The following is a 21,644-nucleotide window of genomic DNA, read 5'->3' as shown; positions in this document are numbered from 1 at the left end:
ATGATAAAAAAGAGGATACTTTAAAATATATTTTTTTAAATATTATGTCAATGCTATTATATTTTCATTATTTATTTCATTCCTTGTAACAATAATGTTCGCATATTAAATATTAATTTTGACAATTATATATTTTAAAAATATTTCATTTTATTAAAATAAAAACCTTTTCACTAATCCAGTTATTTTATAATGTCATATGAATATGCATAAATACAATTGTAGTGATAATTCTATATAGTATAAAATTAATTTCAAAAATATTACCTGTATATTATAATTATTATATATTGGTATTTATATTAATGTGATCAATTTACAGTATCATACCTGCCTTACTGAGTTTATTGCACTTCTTAGTATATTTCGTGTATATTGTATATTATATAAGAATTAATATCGAAAGGAAACGAATTCGAGCCATTAATAGAGAAAACTCGAGAAACCATATAATTAGGGACAATAAAAAATGGATCACATACAATATTAATGTGGGAAAAAGATTATGGGCGAGACCGGTAGAAGGTTCACAAACATTTACAAAGGACGCAATAACAGCAAGGAAAGATAAGTGTTTGGTTGGATTGCAAAGAAATTGTTCATCATTAGTCAACAACTCAGATGGTCATAAAAAAACAACCAGAATTTATCAATAAAAAAAGCGTTAGCAAGAGCAACAACTCTAAATCGAGAAAATTCTCTTGGTTCGGGTTTTCATCCAGCAGACTGAAGAGAAGTTCTACAGTGACGGAATAATGGTTTTAGCAGAAAAGTAATGTTTTAAGAAATATGAAAATAACCGAAATTACTTTCTTCCCAGCAGTATTTCAAATATTACTTACTTGATGATTTAACATTGTTTAAAAAAAAGTTTTATCAATTCTCATATTTAAAATGATTTCTTGATACGATGATAGGACTATCATAAAATTTAAAATTGAAACAGAATTTAAAGGCAGTTTAGAATCATATTATATCATATATATATATATATATATATATATATATATATATATATATATATATATATATATATATATTTAACCTTAGCAAATATATTAAAACAATAACGACCACAATTAGGTAATTTATTCTTAGAAATATATAATAAAAGTACGTATTTACAATCATCAAATTAAATATTAATTTAAAAAAAAAATTTTAACTGCTACATATTTTTATTAGTTCATTTAGATATACATATAGTATTTTTCTTTTACCCATATTTCTCAAGATATATATTACAAAAACCATAAATTCACCGGTTGGATTAACAGAATAATTTATTTGCCTTAGAACCTCTCAGAATTATCTGTAGTACACTCTAATCTTAACACACTCACTTTCCATTTCGATAATATAATGCTTCAAATGTAATATTTAGGGGTATATCTTCAGATTGAAAATTGCCATCCGGTATTTTTCCGTACAATGTTGCCAGATTTTGATTTTAAAAATTACGCGTTCGCAGTTGATTTACGTACAATAGAAAGGACGAATAATTTACCGTATAAGAGTTTAAGCTGGCTTTATATATTTTTGTCACCGATATGACGGCTATTCCTGGTTGCTTTTTAGCATATTTCGTTTTATTAAAATTTATTTATTGTAACGCATATTTCACAAAAAATTTAGCCTAAAAATTCTTCCTCGATATATGCTTTAACAGGTTTTATGATAATAAAGTAGTTACCGTTTTGCAATCTATTGGAAACGGCGTCGAACCACTGAGCCGATTGGTTATGATTTTGCAAAAACGTCCCCAGAGTTTCTCACTCCTCCATCTACTCGATGAGATTTTATAGACAGCGTGCACTAACTTGTTGCTCCTCCTCAGCCATAAAATAGATTTGCAAAATTTTTGGACTGGCATCATGCATTAAAAACAAAAACATAATTTGATTATAAAGTTGGCCCAGGTGCTTGAGTGTTTTTTCTCACATTTCCAATGACGACTTGAGCATGTAACGAATAATCTATTTCGGCGTCATATTCAAACATGAGGTGGCCTGTTCTGATTTATTAAATCAAAGACGTTCATTGTGTTATTCTTGATTTTCATTTACACGTGTATTTGCAACCTGTTCCTTACTTTGCTTTAATAAATATGCAATAAATAAATGTTACTTTTCAAGTTAAAATGAACATAAATGTAGACGAAATTTTACTATTTAACAAAATATAGTTTATAATTCAATATATAACAAAACACATTGGGAATAAAACTGACAATGGCAATATTCGGAAATATTATCTTTTTTTTTCAATATGCTACTGTAAATGAACACAGTCTATACCCCATGATAGCCCTTTCACTCAACCAATACCTGTGAAGACAGATGAATACATTAGTTTTATGGAAATTAAGTTCAGTTTAGCTTCATCTATCGAACACAGCACATTTTTTGCTTTTAATATTGCAAATAATATATCAATTTAATATCATATTTAATTTATTCTACATTTATACTACATTATATCTGTAACAACCGCCATTATTGCGGCGGTTATTATAAAAGATAACAGATATACACTAGTTGAACTCAAAAATATTTTTAAAATTTAATTTTTTTTAAAGATTAAGCTTAATACCTTTTTGCTCTTTGATTCTACAATACGTTAATGCAATTATGTATTATTTTAAACATATATAATATATTATTCCAATTTAAAATCAAAATATTGATTCGAATTCTCTCAACCAAATAGAATTTCTGCTTTGATTTATGCATATATAATTATCAAATATGTTTAGCTTAATGGAAAATAATTTTATCAATAAATTATTGTATATATATTAATATCTGCATAATTTTATAGACTATAATGAAACAAACATAAAAACAAATTTGAAAAGTCTATTATTAATTTAATTTCTACAACATATTTACATTAAATATTTTTATTGTGAAAAATTCTCACTTTTGTCAAAATACCAATTTTGGGGCTTTGTACATGATGTCTTCAGGCACATCGTAATATCTTAAAATTGAAGCGCTCTTAACTGGAATACATATTTTCTTAGAGAATTTATGTATGAACACGTAGAAAAAAATGCTCAGCAGAATGTAGTGTTTACGATTTGCCAGAACCTAATGATATAGTTATTGCGAATGGCTGTCGATATCAATAGAACAACTAATTAACAACGTATTGTTGTATATATAAATCCTCGTCTTGTAACTTGACCAAAAACAACATTTGGACTTACGTTGCAAATATTGTCTATACACGATTTCAGCACAAATGTAAAATTCTGCTGTACCCCGCACTCACCAAGCATAACGCCTCCTAACTACAATTTATTCAGGTAGATGCAGCATGGCCTGCTGGAATAAGTTTTCTAAATACTGAAAACGTGCTAAACTATATCCATGAATCCATAGATACTTTAGGGTAAATGATGCGGCTCGGTGAATGGAGGTAAAAAGAAATGAAAACAGTGGTGTTTACATTATGTGACCGTTATTTATTGGCTATATAAAAATGTGAAAAATACAAATGATAAAATGTATGGCAGCGGAGTTACCTGTTGACGAGGCTTGGGCAGTCGATGGTGGCACGTCTAAACCAAACGAGGGTTGAGCACTGAATGACCGAAATACCCTTCAATAACATCCCAGATAAACGTCTCGGGGTTACCGCCAGCTATTCGTTGTCGGGTTCTAATTGGCGCTGCTGGCACCCCGCCCGTGTTCAACATCTGGGATTATATTTCTGGGTATTTTGTAGACCGTTATTCCACGATGTAAAATTCGACATGCCTCAAGGTCACTACAATACTCCCCTGCCAGAATTTTACATAAAATTACTCCAAGCAACAAAAATACACAAATGTATAAAAAAATATCAAATACAAAATATATATATATATATATATATATGCCAAACAAAATGTGCTGTGTGAAAAGGGCTTTGAAAAATATGGTAAATCGAAAAGGTTGTGGTTGGTACAGATGCGATCTGGTAGAGCTGTTGATATCTTCCGGTCCTACAGATACCGTTGCTTCATCGTCGCTTTGGCACTTGAATGTGGTCCATCGACGACGTTGAGAACAAGCTATTTTTCGGACAGGGCTCCCGTAATTGACGCTGTGGGAGGATCGATTGTTCGACGACGTGGAAGCTTATTTTCTTCGACGATGAGACATTGGCAATTCTGGTACCTGAGCGAAGACATGACGAGTCTACGGTGACTGCAATCGGTACCTAGCTTCTGGAGCTGCTCTGTACTAATCCGTAGTCACATACGTTACGGTAATTCAGAAAAAACAAATGACGACGGTATCCGACCGAAGCTGCGCAAAGCCTTTCAAATCAAAATGTCTGCCATTATTACGGAGACTGCGAGCGAAGGAAGACATTATGATTTAAACATAGCGCCGAAAGAAATGTTTACCCGAGACGCTGATGATTAAACAGTGATGTAAAAATATCTATGAGTTCAAAAGATTGTGAAAGAAAATTTTGACAAAAATTAAAAAAAAAATTAATTGGAAATAACGAATTGAATAAGAATAAAATGAAAAGGAATATTGAAGGTAAAATCGAAAACGAATCGAATTAAAAATATTTAAAATTTTGAAACAGAAAATATAACGGCCACGTAAAATACACCATGTTCCACGTACCCTCCATTCACGAGTCCAAACCCAATTTTGCGGAAGATCACGTCGGGGTCACCACTTTAGGGTAAATAATGCGACTCGGTGAATGGAGGTAAAAACGAAATGAAACTAGTGGTGTTTACATTATGTGACCGTTATTTATTGGCTATATAAAAATGTGAAAAATACAAATGATAAAATGGATGGCAGCGGAGTTACCTGTTGATGAGGCTTGGGCAGTCGATGGTAGCACGTCTAAACCAAACGAGGGTTGAGCACTGAATGACCGAAATACCCTTCAATAACATTCCAGATAAACGTCTCGGGGTTGCCGCCGGCTATTCGTTGTCGGGTTCTAGTTAGCGCTGCTGGCACCCCGCCCGTGTTCAACATCTGGAATTATATTTCTGGGTATTTTGTAGACCGTTATTGCACGATGTAAAATTCGACATGCCTCAAGGTCTCTACACTACTAAACTATTATCGTTGTTTCAAACTAGACACATAATATTGCCATATTACCAAAAATTTTAGAAAATTTATAGAAAACGATGGAGAACATTTTGAAGAATAGATATTATACCAATTTCTTATTACAAATATCATTTTAAAGTGAAAAAATAAATCTAATCACATGCAAGTATCTAATATTACCGCTATTTAGATGTATATTGAGAAAGACTTATGGATATATGTCATAAAATGGGAAAGGGTTTTAAAAGTTTAAAAGAAGAGGTGACAAAGAAACAAAGGGAAAATGAGGGTTTTCATCTATTAAAAAATAAACCAAACTCACCTTACTCGTTCACCGTTCAGATAGTTTTAAAACCGATGGTCCTTTCGACCATAACGCTGCATTATATAACATCCCCACCCCTTAAGAAAAATCAACATAATTGTACTTGGTAGTTGTTCCGTCTGGACAGTTTATAGTTATTTAAAAATTTCTTTTGGGTATCGATTGTACCTTCATCGGACAGTTCACCATCTTCGAAATGGTACTATTTCTACCCAATTTTCTATGGTGTCCTCCTATGGAATGGTTTTCCATATTTTGATGATTCCAGATTCCACTAGTCTCTAGTTCACCCTGAACCGCAAGCTTCTGTCCAAATTCCGATCCAATATCTGTAGAGCTGTAGTACATGTAGAAATGCTCTTTTAAACATTTTAAAATGCTCTAAGGTACCTCAAGAATGAAAATATGCTTTAGAAATTGTCTATTATTTATGTTTTTCCTTAAGTGTACATCATTTGTACTGACAAAAATAAGAAATTCTAAAGTGATATGTAAATTCGTAGTGTATTAACACACGTGAACTATTAACAAATATTTTAAGAAAATAATTAAATTATATTTCTTTAATTTATAAACTAATGCATACATTTTTTTAGAATTTCTATTATAATTTTTAGTTAAATGATAAATTGATTTTAATCGCTCACAGTCACCTATAAAGCTGTTGTTACGTCTAAAATTGGGGCAAATCATCCCGCCATTCCCATCTTCGAAAGTTCAACGATTTTTTCAATAAATCCATAAAATGTGACAGACATTTTTCCTGTTTTTGTCCGCCTACGGTTTATAAATGACTACGCCGGTGACCTGAATTTTAATTCATTATTGCTTGTAATTCAATCCGCTTTAGGGTTTTTCGATACGTTATCTACTTTCGTCTTTGAAACGAACTTTTTTGATTTAATTCCAATTTATATTTAAAGCAAATCAATTAGAATCTTCGAATCGACTATTAGAATCGACGATTAGAATCGACTGAAAATAGCCGATAGTCAAAAAACAGTCGACTGGAAATAGTAATTGCTATTTCAGTCAAAGGTATGTCTCGACTGATTGTTTTTCAATAGTGATAGCAGGCGTTTGAGAGAGAAAAAGGCGGCGATAATTGTTGGAGTCTATTATGTTTCAACGATCAATTTAATTTTGAATAACGTAAAATTATTTTTATGTTTTATACATTTTATTTTGACTGTAAAGAGGAATGGAATAATGATCCCCAAATATTTTTATCGTATATTCTCAAGCAATCTTTATCAACAATTTAACTACTGCCGGCTTGGTGGCGCAGTGGTAAAGGCGTTGGGACAATCCTCCTACTGTTGCGATAGCCGCGGGTTCGAATCCTGCTGGGGCATGATCGTAAATGTGTTTGTGTTTGTTTAAAATTTGTGAATATTCTAGGCAAGAGTGTAAAATCTGACAAGGAAAATGATCCCAGTCACGATAGTAACCAAGCTGGGTAAGACTGGATGTCTTCCGGGATGATTTCTAAAACTGGTCACTCGCCAGTCAGTAGGCTTAAATGCTGAGGACCGTGGTTCGGAGCCCACGTAGGTCCAGTCCAATTAAACCCATAGTTGGTAAAAGGAGACTTTAAAATATATATAGGAAAACAAATTTAACTATCACACCCTTTTTAAAAACAATAATAATTTTATTTGTATTTAGTCAAGAATATTTTAAAATTACTATTCGTTTAAACTTTAATGTAAGAAGTTTTAACTTTCAAAAGGCTTCAATAAACGTCGAGAGACTTTGAAAATTGAAAATTTCAATCAAGAAGAGATCTTCTAATAACTGCCAAGTTAAGATTAGTAGAGTCAAAATATCTTATTATTTATCAATAAAACATTTTACATTAAAATAAAACAATTTACCCTATTACATTCGTAAATAATATCGAAAAACATATTTGTTAAATGCTGCTGTATTAATGTACATTGTTTTTAAAAATAATATTAACAGATAACTAATATAAAACCGTATATTCAAGTATAAGCATAAATACAGCACATCACTGCCAGGTTGGACGGCAAAACCAGTAGTTTAAAAACTAGTAATTATTGTTTCAGTCGACTAGTCGCGGAAAACACTCAAATAAACCAGTCACAACTAAAACTAGTACAACAAAAGTAGTTGAATGAAGTAAAAAGTAGTCAATTACTAAACGTTGCATAGTCGTTTTCAGTCGACAGTTCCCAACACTAATAGGGTAGTTTATTTTTAGATGCTTGCATTTACCCTGAACATCTTTCACTTTAAAATGCACACATGACATTTATTGAGAGAAATTGGTACTATATCAAAAATATGTTTAATCATGTTCTACGATATTTGCCTATATTTCTGGCAACATGGCGATACCATGTCGAAAGAACGATATATTTTTTGATTCCATCAGATCCACTTTTCATCGCCAGTTCCAATACGCCACAGACAACTTTTCTTATTTTTGTGTACAACACGAAGCTGTCTTAAAGTTTCTTCACGGTTTAAGCCGATTTTTGTTCAGTGCGCTGACAATTTGTATTCGTCATTGTGTTTAAACTATCTATTCTTCCAGTCCATTCTTTGTCATTATCATCAAAATCGTCGCTTTTATTCAGCATCACTATAAACTTCTAAAAGCGTTCGATGGGTTTCGGCAACAAGTTTATTCAAATCTAGAAACAAAATTAATGAATGTCGAACATGTAACGTTGAACATTCCATGATTAGAGTGTATATACACTGATGTATATCTTCCCATTCATTAACTGCTAAGCTGTCTGAAAATTGTTTGACAGCTTCAACTGATTTTTCATCCAATAATTGTTGAAATTGATAGTCTTTGAACTTTTTGGAGCCGTTGATGATGTTATAGACATCAAAATCGCCACCTTTAAATCGTTGTAAACAAAATCGATATTTGGGGTACCAAAAAGAGTATAAATTTAGTCTCTAAAAACGACTGATGGGACTTTTGCGGAAGATTTTTTCAAATTAAGCAACAATAATAATTAATGACGTCTTAAAATCAATGAATATCACTCAGAATCACTGAAATTTTAGTCGCATTTTTACAAATATCTGGTATCTCTGATCAAAGTACATGCAAGTACCATACTTAAGTGTATTTGCTTAAGTTAATATATTCCAATTACTTCAGATTTCAATCGTGTATTCTTCCAGATTAATAACTAAAAAGGTAGAAAAAAAGGATTAGTCTGAAAAAAGTTTTCTTCAGAAAAGAAATAATTTTCAGCACTATTTATTTCTCTGTTTTGTAAATAGTTTTTTTTTTAATTATAAGTATAGTACTAGTTGAGCAATAAACCATTATCTTAGCTCTGCAGACTTTTTAAAATAAAATAATATCAGAGTTATACAATCGATTAAAATGTTGATATATATATCAAACTAGGTATATAGTAACCCTCTTGCAAAACTTCTTACCAATTTTCTCTAAAGATAGCCATTCTCGAACGCAACATACCAATACGACCATTTTCATTTATAACCACCATAGAGTAATATATAGAATGTTAACTTAATACAAATAATTTCAGAATTGTTTTGCGTGGTCTCAGCAGGAAGGCGCTAAGAACATCATTTCGCTGAATTTCATTGGTTAGTTTAAATTACCATTACAGGCACCTGTAAAGAAGATATTTAAATAGGAAAGCATTTTATTGGTTGAGGACTTCATAAGCATCATGCATCACGTGACCAACCTCTGACACCACATTCTATTGACCAATTAAATTTGAAATAAAACCCAAATGTAACTTTTCAAAATAATTTATTCAAATAAAATTCAAAAAAAATAACGTAAAAAATAATAAATAAAATAATAATAAAACGTAAATATTTAAATAAAATATAATTAAATGTGAATATAAGAAATGCTGAAATCTAATTGAATACATAAGATATCTCCTGGCAAATATAATCAAAGTTGTCTATAGCTCTTTTTCTCTATTTCATATTTCTTTACTGCTTTCAATTTAAATAATATGTACTAAATGTTCTATATTTTTGTTCCCTCATTCTGAAAGCAGAGCAGCACATTTAAGAGTCTGTGTCTGTTTATATTTTACTTGCTTATTCAATGCAAAAATGTATTGAGATAAGTTATAATTATTTTTAGATTATTGTGGAAATTGTGGAACGGATCATTAAAACCGTTAAATTGTATGATATACGTCAGAATGGAGAAAACATACTAAAAGGTAATAATTTAAAGGACGGTGACAAAAAATTAAAATGTATGATATATATCAAAATTACTTCTGTGCTCTTATTATGGTAAAATCGAGGAGTTAAAGAGACAGTTTAAGGATCTATTAACAATATAACAAAACAACCTCTTGTATATAAAATCAAGATCATCTCGTTGATCTACAAATTGTATAATTTTATTTTGTATTGATATATATTTTTAATATCTTTGTTGGAAAGGTTATCTCGGTTAAAGAGCCTTAAGCCAAAATATTAATTATCATATTATAAATATTAAGTATCTTAACCAATATTGTTTGTTTCAAGTAAATGAACCTCTTCAAAATAATTAAGTTTTTAATTGATGGCGCTTTACAAGCAACTTTTTAAATGGTAACAAAAATTGTTCATGTAATATAATCACGTTTACTTACATTTACGTAATTTTGCCACCGCTCAATTTGGACACATTTTGGTTTTAAAGGGTCATACTACTCACCCTTTAAATGATTTTTTTTCATGATTTCTTATGTTGTATTGCTATGAGTAAGAATATATATGAATACAAATGCTCTATAAAATAATTGTATACGTACCAGGTAAAAGCAATGCTGAGTCACACACACATCCTTAATATAGCTAACTTGGGTTGTTTCTTCCTAGGAAAACAACGCCTGATTTTTTTTTATTTCCGCACATATACTGGATACACAACACTTTTGAGAATAATCAAATAATGATTATAATTAAAAAATGCTGATCATACTCAATGTCAGACACACAAAAATGGAGCCATAGAAAAACATAAACCATGCAGCAAATCATAGAAACAAACAATCGGGTTATAGAAATTGACCAATCAAATACTTTTGTAATGAAATTCAAATGAACCTATAAAGAAAGTGGTCCCAGAGCCAGCATTGGTATAAATATTTCCTCGATTTTGCCTATTTAAGTAAAACCTCTATATATACTCTCTGATAACAACATCTATGTTTATAACAATCAAATTAAATATTTGATAACCAACAAAAATGTCGATGCTTTGTGACATATAAACTATTGATGACAGTGGCAGTGACTTTGTATGAGAACAAAATTAATAATTTTACCAATTTCCTCGCAATTATTCCCTATAACACCACCTAAATCGTCCGTGGAACTCCGTAAATATTTAAAAAGGAAAATTAGCCAAATTTTAGCCAGATTAATACTCAGCAATTCATTTTTAAAATACAGAAGTTAGATATTCATAAAATCATGTTGCATTAACGTATAGCAGATTAAAATAAATATAAAGCATTGACAACATACTTAAACGAAGTTATAGCCTGCATTAAATAGGCATTTTTATATACCAGCTTGTATTGTGTTTCTTTTTTTAGTCGATCCGCAAAAACCACTAAAATATAAGCTTTTAGGTTGTAAAGAAGATTGTTCAGTATTCTATTTAAATATATCCCCACGTCCGAGTTATTTTCTTTGAACTTTTTTTGCTTTTTATTCCGACAGCGTACTCAGTTTAAGCTTTTTTACTTATTTAAAATGACAGTGTGGGACGTTAAGAACCTTCTACTAGTAAATATGTTTCTAGTGTTTCAGTTTTTAGATTTAGTGTTTCAGGTATTTCAAGAATTTATCTCTCTCCAATATTGAAGTTATAACCGCTTTATAATAACTAACGTTGGGAACTATAGATTGAAAATAGTTGGAAAAGTCGATGGTCGCAAAACAGTTCAACTAGTCGATAGTAAAAAAAATAGCAGCTGAAAATAGTAATTATTATTTCAATCAAATGGAAGTTTCGTCTCTTTTTGTATTCGTGATAACAGACGGTGTACGGATAGCTTCTCGTACTAATTTCCAGAAAGGAAAGAACGGAAATAACTGTTTGATTATCTGTGCTGTACAGATCAATTCTTTTAACTAATTTTAAATTGGCAAGTAACAGTATGAAAAAAGGAATGGAATAATGATCCCAAATATATTTAATCGTATTTTATTATTCCGAAAATAACAATGACACAATATAATAAAAGTAATTGGTTTATTTCTATTTCATTCCAACATATACTTACTGAATTTTATTCAACCGTGACATAAGTGGGACGGAGATGACATATTCCCTTTAGTACTTTCTAAAAAGAAGAAAAGATACTTTTCTAGAAATAGATAGAATAGAAGAAAACAAAATACTTTCTAGAAAGAAAAGGAAAGAGATAATTCCTGTAATTTATTACCTTCAAAATAACTGTTTCATTTGGAATGATGTAAAATTATTTTTATATGTTATACATTTAAATTAATAGTAAAGACTACTAAAGCTTTGTATAGTATGTTCTCAATCAATTTTTATCAACTATTTAACCTACAAGTTGTTGTTCCTACTTAGAACCATCTATGAACAAACGCTATTCATTTAATTCATTTATTTGGATTATATAGTGCATTCATTACATTAAATAATTCTTTGATATCATTGCAGAAATATATGTCATTTTCTTTTTGGAGAACGGTAAAATTGAGTGATTTCTGTTTATATCTATAATAACGTGTTTTGGGGTCAACAGGTTTTTATTCTACAGCCGTCTGCTTTTTGTTTCGATAAATTCATATCGCGAATCAAATAACTAACTTCACTTTGCGAAATTAAATAATTTGCTTCTATAATGAAATAGCTTTAATTGGTCGCCGGTAATGAAGGCTAAATTCTTAGGGTATTTTTTGCACATTTACCTGTGTAAATTGGCAATGGATCACTGTCTGTATCCGGAACTGGCGTCGACACTAATAATAAGTCAGCATTCATACGTTCCGAATCACAGCACGGAAACAAGTTACAAGTAACGTTTACTGCAACGACGTCAGTTGACAGCCGCTGCCGATGCACTAGCTCGAAAACAAGAACCAATCCTGATACAAGGATTGCAGATCTGAGTTCTGGGTATCAAATAAGGTTAAGAATCGTTCTCATCTGCAATATAGCAAAAGTAATTATGATAACAAATCGTGATAAATAACTAAACTATTTTTATTATAACATCTTTTATTTGTTGTACTTCTACTTTTCGTTTTTTACTTAGACTAATGTACTTCCAAACGCGTGTGTTTTAATAGCTTTCTTTCATATTTTATGACGATATCGTGGATACATTCGGGGATATATCTTATTTCGAAATCATTATGCATTTGTTCCTTGATTACGTAGCGTACGTATTGGTAATTACTTTTTTAGATTCATTAGCGATCCAGATTACTAATTACTTTTATGACTTAATGCATATTTTACCACACAAGTGTAAACAGGCTTTATTATTAACTGATAAATTCAGTATCCTTTTGTATTTCGCTGATTATGATTGGATAATTGGGTATTTCTCTTATAATATAATTATATTTCAGTCTTTCAGCCGCAGTGTGAAATTGATGGAGACATATTTCCAGTTATTAAGCTGTACTTTTCGGTCTCGGAATTAATTTGTAAAACTTGCTAATTGACATTGGTAATTGACTATTACTGGATTGATAAGTGGTGATTACGAAAACTAAACCGAAAATATGATCTACTGATATGTGGTAACACAATTTAACAGTGCTTTATCAAACAACTTGGGTATAGCGGCTAACAGTAAGATAATCTTCTAAGGCCCGAATAATGACACATTGGTTTTTCGTATTTCTTAAGCACTTTTTAAAAACACAATAATTTATGGCATATTAAAATAGGATACATTATTCCCCAACATCTCCGAATTTGGCTTATACCCATATTGGCTCCATTTAATTTGAATAAAAAGAATAATCCGAGTTTAGCGCATGCGTATATACAGATTTATTTACTTATTTTTCATCGTGATAATTAGATTTAATGTCTAATATATTAAGCAGGTAAACAGGTTCAGGAGGTAAATAAAAGTGGTAAAATTCTGGAAATAACACATTTTATTTAAAAAAGTATTGAATAAAACGAAATAATAAAAATATAATTAATATATGTCCAACTATTTACCTCTACACTTATATAATAATGCATTGTATTTTCCTTGTCATTAGATCACTAGGGTGCCGTTGATAGTTATAGTTTATGTTTTGGTTATTTGATCCAGGTGTACTTTTGTTAGCAAATTTAATTATTTCAAAGTATCCCGGCACACTGTTCTATATCTTAGCAAAATGCTGCCTAATTTATTCTCTGATTCTCTGAATTTCATATTCTTCGACTTTTAGTCTCAACAAATTCTAACTACATCTTAGCTATTAAACAAAATTTATATGATTAGTAAAATATATTATGTTTGAATTAAATGTCTAATTATTACCAATTACTACACTTTTTGCTACTATTCTTGATGGAGAAACCTCATTAATGACTTAACTAATTCCAATACAACAAGAATCATTTTCCTCACTGTTCTTGTTATAATTAAATAATGGCATATGTTGATACCTACTCCAGATCCTTGAAAATGATGTGTTATAAATTTGGCAGGTAAAATTCCCACTATAAATAAAATTGATGCTGTATGGATTTTATAACTTTTAAAAATTTAACCTTACATTCTGCACTTACCCTTGTTCTTTCCTATTTTAAAACCAATGTATAGACCACCAAGAATAATACAACAATTTAATTATTATTACTATAAAATTATTAATCTAATACAAAATCTAAATATTCTAGATTTTTTGTTGTTTCAATCTGATCGACCGTACCGAACTACTCGAAGAGAATGGACCGCCGTTAGAAAAGGAAGACAATATAGTTTCTTATAATTTATTCCTTTCTATGATTTATTCTATGCAGGAGAGTGCACATACGCCAAATCATGGTTGTTTTCGTAGCAGTACTTAGTAGTAGTTGTAGCAGTAGTAGTTGTTAATTACAATGGCGACTTTCACTCGAGAAATTAGCTTTATAGGTATTTTGGACAGATAAACAAAGTCCGAAGCTTTCTTGTTGCTGAGCTACTTATTTTGTAGCTTTATGAATTTGTTCTATTGAAATCTAATAAACAATATTTGTTTCTCGAAATCGTCTATAGTTTTGGGTTGACTTTTAAGCTTTCTTAGTAATTTCTTCATTTCTTTTGTATTTTTCTAGGATAGTGTAAAGATACTGAAATGTGGTAAAATAAACAAACGATATTAAATATTGCAGGCTTATTTCTCTATTAAATAATGCCGAAAACCTTTGATAAAGTATTGTCCAAGATTTTGATATAGATCAATAATATAACTACACCTATTTCCAGGCTCATTTTAGATTCAGACAAAAGCGTTCTACAATTGATCAGGTATTGAGTATTTATTGGAATAAAACCAATTAAACCTCGGTAATTTCTTTGGCCTAACACAAACCATTGATAAAGTTGGGCACAAAACTTTATAATAAAATGAAATGATAACAAAATATTTTCGAAACAATATATAGAGATTTTGACATCATGTATGTCCAACATACTTTTCAGAATTAAACGAAAAAGTGGATATCCTGAACGAAAAGAAATAGAAACAATAGTGGCTCAAGGTACCATCCTAGGACAGGGATATCTGCGTTATACTAGTGTTATACTTAAACTAGAGGAAATTACTATACCTATATTAATCTCGGGTTTTATATACTTTTAGCCGTGGACAAGATCTAAGAAACATCAGGCAGTTAGCTATAAAACAATAGGCTGGGCCATGTTGAATAAAAATAAATTCTAAAAACAGTCTAAACAACCTATCCCTTTTCAACTTAAAAGACAATGCCGTACTCAATAAAAATAATGTCAAAAATGTTAATGCTATATTAGAAGGATTACCATTTGCAAGTTGAAAAAAATATATAAATATACAATTCTTAATCATCATTCCATTAATCTTTAATTAAATAAATACATTCTTACAAACACAAAAGAAACTTTTAAATATATCAAACATATACAAAAAGAACGGGATTTGGTTTGAACACTTAGCATTAACAGTTATTTGTCGCTATAACTCAAATACGCAAGCTCCACGGTTTAAAGCTTATCCCTAAACTCCCTTCTTTGTTCCTTCCACATAGACTATTCAATATTAAAGCTGAACATAACGAATTCGCTTTTCAGGTCTACGTCGGTCTATCCGAACTGTTCAGCAGGCTACAGGACGCCGATAAAAGTGCCAAATACGCTTCCAAAGCCTACGACCTATCACGTTCTCTGCAGCTGGGCGATCTCAATTCCCGACATCACAGGTAGGATCACTTATTCGCTTCTAAATCCCCCGCTTTTGTGAAAATCAATATGTGGGTAAATGTGGCGGTTTTTTAGAATTCATATAATAATTTCGGTTTCACATTCATAAATTATTAGACATGTTTGCTTCATTTAATTTTACGTAATGATCGCATTTTTTAAGTGTCCTTTATTTTTTTTATTTAACACTTAAAATTAATAATTGATGAGTTCTTAGCTTATTTTAATGATAAACCTAATTTTAGCAAATTGTGTGCAAATCTGTTGTAAACAAAAAGGAATGACAAGAACAACAGTTATTATTATAAGAAGTCTCTGAAAATTATTAATATTTAACTTTTGGTTAATCTTTGAAAGCAAGAAGAAGAAATACACTTCAATAATAATATTTATGGGAGTGTAGACTGGAAAGTAGTATAAAGTTCTTGTAGAATATGGAAGAAAATATATTATTAATTTTATGAATTACGGATTTAGACTCCCTATAAGATGGATTTGTGTCCCTTGTATATTCTTTTGCTTTGTGGTTGTAGTCGTAGCTATTTAAGCGATCATGACTTGTCTAGTCACCACCATGCCACACATCATTCTCACCTTCTCATCATGTACAAGCAATGGCTCCAAATATGGTCTGAAGACCTGGAGAAGAAGAATGAAGAATTTATTTCTCATATTGTGATCTAAAGTCACACAAACCTGTAAAAAAGCGACCTACGGAAGAAAGTATCTGGAGTAGCGGCAATTTATGGCATATATTAGACGTGCGGGAAATACAGGAAATTAATAAGAGACTCTGGTGTTACTGAGTTAAGTTTTAATCATTGGCCGCATTATTATTAACATGGATTTAGTCAGAGGTCTTTCTAACTCCCTATAAGGGGAACATTAACTTTTTAACTCGATGCTTTGTCTCTTAAAGTTAAAATCAGTAAATTTTTCTAGTCATAACACTCACTGTCACTTATGGATATTGTCCGTTTCTTGCACCATTTTATATATTCTGTTGAGGGGGAAGGTTAGCTTGGATCCTTTGCTGCTTTGTACTTTGCTGGTTTTTGTTTTGGTCTCTAGCTATTTGGACGACAATGGTACTGAACGACATTTATTCCTTACATTGTGATAAAAACTATCTACAGGCATATGTAAGGAGATGTGTAGGAAAATTAGGACATTGGAGACCAGCTATATTGGGAGGAATTAATGGCGTTGCATGCAGCCCATTTTACGCAATAGAGTAACAGTGTGAAACTTCTGATTTTCAGATCTAATTCAGTTCAAGCCCATACTTCGTAGGGTGAAGACGTATTTTTGCAGCGTATATTGATAGGCTCCAAAACTCTAGAAAGATACTATTTTAAAAAATCTCAATTTTATACTGTTATATAAGTGACGATTCAAAAAGGCATAACAGGTGTAAATTAAGATATAAGTGAAGGATCTAAAATATATACGAGTCAAGTGACTGGACACAAAGACCTTTACGTATTTTTTTATATTTTTTTTTATTCTTTCTTTTTCTCTCCGTTTAAGGCCCTAACAATTTATCTTTTAAGAATAATATGCTTGTTTCAAGGCGAGTGTACTAAAGTGTAAGTGAAATATGAAGGGAGCGAAATAAACAATATCCTTTGGAAATTAACATTACCCATTTGACCAATCATTACTAACACATATTCCAAAAACAGAACGACTTACAGTCTTAAATTAAAAAAAAAAACCATGAGAAGTACGATGCACACATTGGGAGAAAATTGAAAAATACAATAGAGGCACAGAAACATTAGTTTAAGCCTACTTGATCAAATGAAGTCCGAATGCGGGATATTGATAAGAAGTCTTAAATAGCCACTATTCAACGGTTTTAAAACAAAGTATTTCGTGTGAATGAAGTAATACAACGCGATATCCCTCTATAACCCATAACGAGTGTAATTCAAAATGTTTGTGTTAAGTACTTTAAAAAAGAACAAAGATATTGTTGTTGTTTCAGTAAAAGAAAGGAAAAAAGAAATTAAATGCAACCGTAGTAATGGACAGAAAGACCACCAAAAAAATGGAAACACTTCTAAATAAACAATATATTATATTATTTCAACAGTCTCAACTTTCAGGTAAAAATTAAAGTAAGTTTCATCAATAAGGAACAATCACTCTAACCGATTCCTAGAGAAAAATCGTCCAAGTGCTCAAAGCTCTACGGTCTCCGAAAGATACATAAGGAAGGCCAGATTAATATCAAAACATTTACAACCCTATGTCGAAAAAGTGGAATTTTTTGCTACAAACCACTTCCTCGATGGCTTAGAAAATATCAGTGTGGAACCTGGGCAACTGCTAGTAAGCTTTGACGTGGTATCACTCTTCACCAACGTACTTGTAAAAGAAGGGATACACAATATACAAAAAAAAACACAATATACAATATATCGTAGGAGACAATAAACCTAAAAAACATCTTCTCAATAACATATATATGTTATATACCGTTACTAACCTGACTATAGCGGCCATGTACAAGGGCAACCTGTTTGAAGACTACCTGAATGGTGAATGAGTGAGATGGATTTGGTCTATTTTCGAATAGAAGATAGGTTGCTGTTAGATTGGTAATCGTTCCGCACTTACCCGAAGCGTTCTTTAGTGTAGTTAAATCGAGTTTGAGCAAAAATATTCTAGCTGAAACTGTAAAGTCACGAAAGGTGGATTGTGTGCTCAAAGACCCCTAATCATTAACTATACCAAGTAAGAAACATTCAAGCTTTAAAAAACATCCCTAGTCCGTTGAATTCCTGCACATGCATCTCACTTCATAGTGTAAGCGAGTAGACTACTGGAATTTGAACAGAAGCTTACAGTTCAGGCAGGTTGTAGTAGCTCACTTTGTTAGCCGCAGATTATTGAAATCTAGAATCACCAAAACTTGGAAAAACATTCCTTAGAGAAACGTCATGGAAAGTAAACTGCCGTGTAATGGTACAGGCTCACAGGTCAGGTACTCAAACATATATATATATATATATATATATATAAGCTGTCCAGACAGGACAACGACTACGTCCATTCCTGTCATCTTTTCTTCATAATTCATATCTGCTCTGATAGATGATCACCATCTTTGTCAGTGCTTTCAACTAAATACTTCCTCACTAGCTTAGGATTGCGTAGTCAAAATTACATAAAGGTATATAAAATTATTTCACGAATTTTTATCAATAATTTTGAATCAACGTTAAAATTAATAACATACCTTTACATAGTGTGGCAATAGTAATTAATTTCAATAATTAGTAGTTTTCTGTTCTTTTATTATATTTATTATTTAGTTATTTGTGATTTTGTACACACGAATGTTTAAAATTTTATAATAGCATACAATTAGATAACTTAAAACAGTTAATTAACCCAACAAAAAATTTTAATTCATTTATTTATGAGGCAAAAATAAATATTTTATGAGAATGGATCACTCGTGGTAACTGTATTTTGCTGATAGGTAAAATGTATGAATAATTTATTCATGAATGAATTTTCCATACTTCATACATGCTATGTCGCTTTTGTGCCGATATGAAAACAGAATAGCAACACATGCAAATTGATAAAAATTGTAATACTGTTTAAATATGACTTTCCAACTTTAAGTTATCCAACTTTATGTTTCATTTATTTTTGAAAATATTTAAGAAAATTTACAAAAAAAAAGTAGTAAAATTTGATTTTTGAATCTATTTATTAGGAAATAATATTCTATCATTATTCCCGCGATAGTGATTGATTGATGCAATTAGTTTCGGTAATGAAAATCGAATTGATTGAAATATCCACTCAGAGTTCAATCCAATTAAAGGGAACACAAAAGTAAAAAGTTTCAAAACTGTAATTTTCTTATCGAAAATTAAATTAGTTGGTATTGTAAATATTTTTTAGTAATTGCCGTATTTACAAAAAGTCAATTTCAGTTTAATCGTATGAAAGGATATTAATTATACATAAAGTAGTAGAGGATAACTTTATCTTCATGGCTAACAATTCACGATCTGTTTATATAATTTTTTTGCTTGATTGAAAGTTTAACGATGGTAAATATCAAACATTATAATTAGTTCTACCAGTTATATTTCTTCATCATCATCATCTATTCATAGCAGTCGCTCAGAGAGTATGTCTAGTCCTCAATCAACACCCACCCTGCTATTAATGCCGCAGGACCTTGAATATTCTTCACGAAGTTTCACCATAGTTAGCCATCGTTTATTTTAATGCATATCTTTTTTAAAGCTACTTGCTGCCTCTTTCACCCAAAAGGTTGATTTCGCTACAGAAGTTTGGGAGGAAGTCGTTCACCATTCATTGGACAGACTATGCTATTGTAACCATTTTTATATATACCATTGTAATATTCGTCACTGAATTTGTTCCTCAACTATGCACTGATTGTCGAATATTAAGTATATCTCTAATACGATTTTGAAGAGAAACACCATCACATTTAAAAGGCATCAAGCTTACGGTTGTCAAACTGTAAGGCCAGACGCAGCTTGGTGAGGTGAGTTAGCGCGAATAACGGCGAGTTTTTGTGGATTTAAAGAACGAAAGCTACCACGCAATATTCCTTCGCAGCGTACCGTGACGCAGTTTTGACTAACGGCGTCCTGCGGAACGCAGTGTTCTTGTCGCAGTTTTTCGCCTAAAACCACGGTGACTGTTTAAAAATGGAAGAATTAATCGAAGCTGTGCGGATTTGATAATATTTATATGACACAAGTCATGTAGACTACATGAGGATTAAATTATTTAATTAAAATTCTTCACTTCACCAAATTCTTTAATTAACGTAAATTATTCGTCAGTCTTTCTTCTTTTTAAATGCAACTTCTCAGTTATCTTTTACCAGCCATCTGGGAGGTAAACATTACCATTTCAGATTTGAATTCGTCTTCCGAATCAGATTCAGAACTAAATTCCTGTTTATTCGTTATTAGTGCAGTATCAATTGCCATTGTACGAAGCCTACTACTGTGGAAAACTTTACTGCGAAACGAGAATTGCAATCGTATTTGTGCGGTTTGGGCGTCTGGCAGTTTTATCCCGCGTACACTCGCCGAAACCCTCAATGCGTCACCTCACCAAGCTGCATGCCATTTTGCGCCTGACCTAATAGTGTCCACCACTCAGGCCATACAGACAGATTAGAAAGATAAGGTATTAGAAAAATTACTGAAAATATTATTATTTCCGTTCTTTCACATACTGCATCGTAGAGAATCAAAAATTATTGCAGCTTGGCCAATTTGCCTTATTACTTCAACAATGGATACAACATTCTTCTCCTGTATTATAAATTAAAGTACATGCACATGTTCTAACTGGATCTCGTTGAGAATTTGAATTGCAGGCAATCTGTTACGTGTCAATTCTTCATTAGTTATCACGCCATATGACTCTGTAATGCGAACTTTATTATGAAAAATGTATGTCTCAATATGAGCCATCAATATGAGCAAGTATAGTGCCATCATCAACAAACATGAGATCAAGAGAAACAAGAAGACAAGAAGTTTGCACCATCAGATTGAAGGCTACCGTCAATCTCGTCAAGATTTTTCACATAATGACATCTATCGTCTGAAAGTTAAAGGTTAATGTATACAGAGCTGAAAGCATAACAAAAGTCAATCACGCAACTGTCGTCCGTTTTCTACATCGAAAACGTCCCTCCATAAAACGATGGAGTAGACTTCTTTTTCTTGTAAATCATGCTGCTTTTCTCGACTTGCTTTTTAGCTCTTTGAAGTACTATCTGTATGTTGTTGA

General features: G+C 31.3%; 1 protein-coding gene across 1 annotated transcript in view; it reads left to right on the top strand.

Annotated features, from left to right (window-relative positions):
- Positions 1–21,644, top strand: part of LOC143193124 (43 kDa receptor-associated protein of the synapse homolog) — a 138,333-nt gene that overhangs the window by 105,884 nt on the left and 10,805 nt on the right. The window contains exon 6 of the mRNA XM_076399096.1: positions 15,702–15,829. Within this exon, the coding sequence (XP_076255211.1) occupies positions 15,702–15,829 (128 nt within the window). The remainder of the gene's footprint in view (positions 1–15,701; positions 15,830–21,644) is intronic.

Source organism: Rhynchophorus ferrugineus, unplaced genomic scaffold (genome assembly GCF_030347505.1).
Source record: "Rhynchophorus ferrugineus isolate W39M unplaced genomic scaffold, kcgeb_rfMv2 rfM3, whole genome shotgun sequence".
NCBI lineage: Eukaryota > Metazoa > Arthropoda > Insecta > Coleoptera > Curculionidae > Rhynchophorus > Rhynchophorus ferrugineus.
The sequence above is the reverse complement of the archived record's forward strand: the minus strand, read 5'-3'. Positions and strand labels throughout refer to the sequence as shown.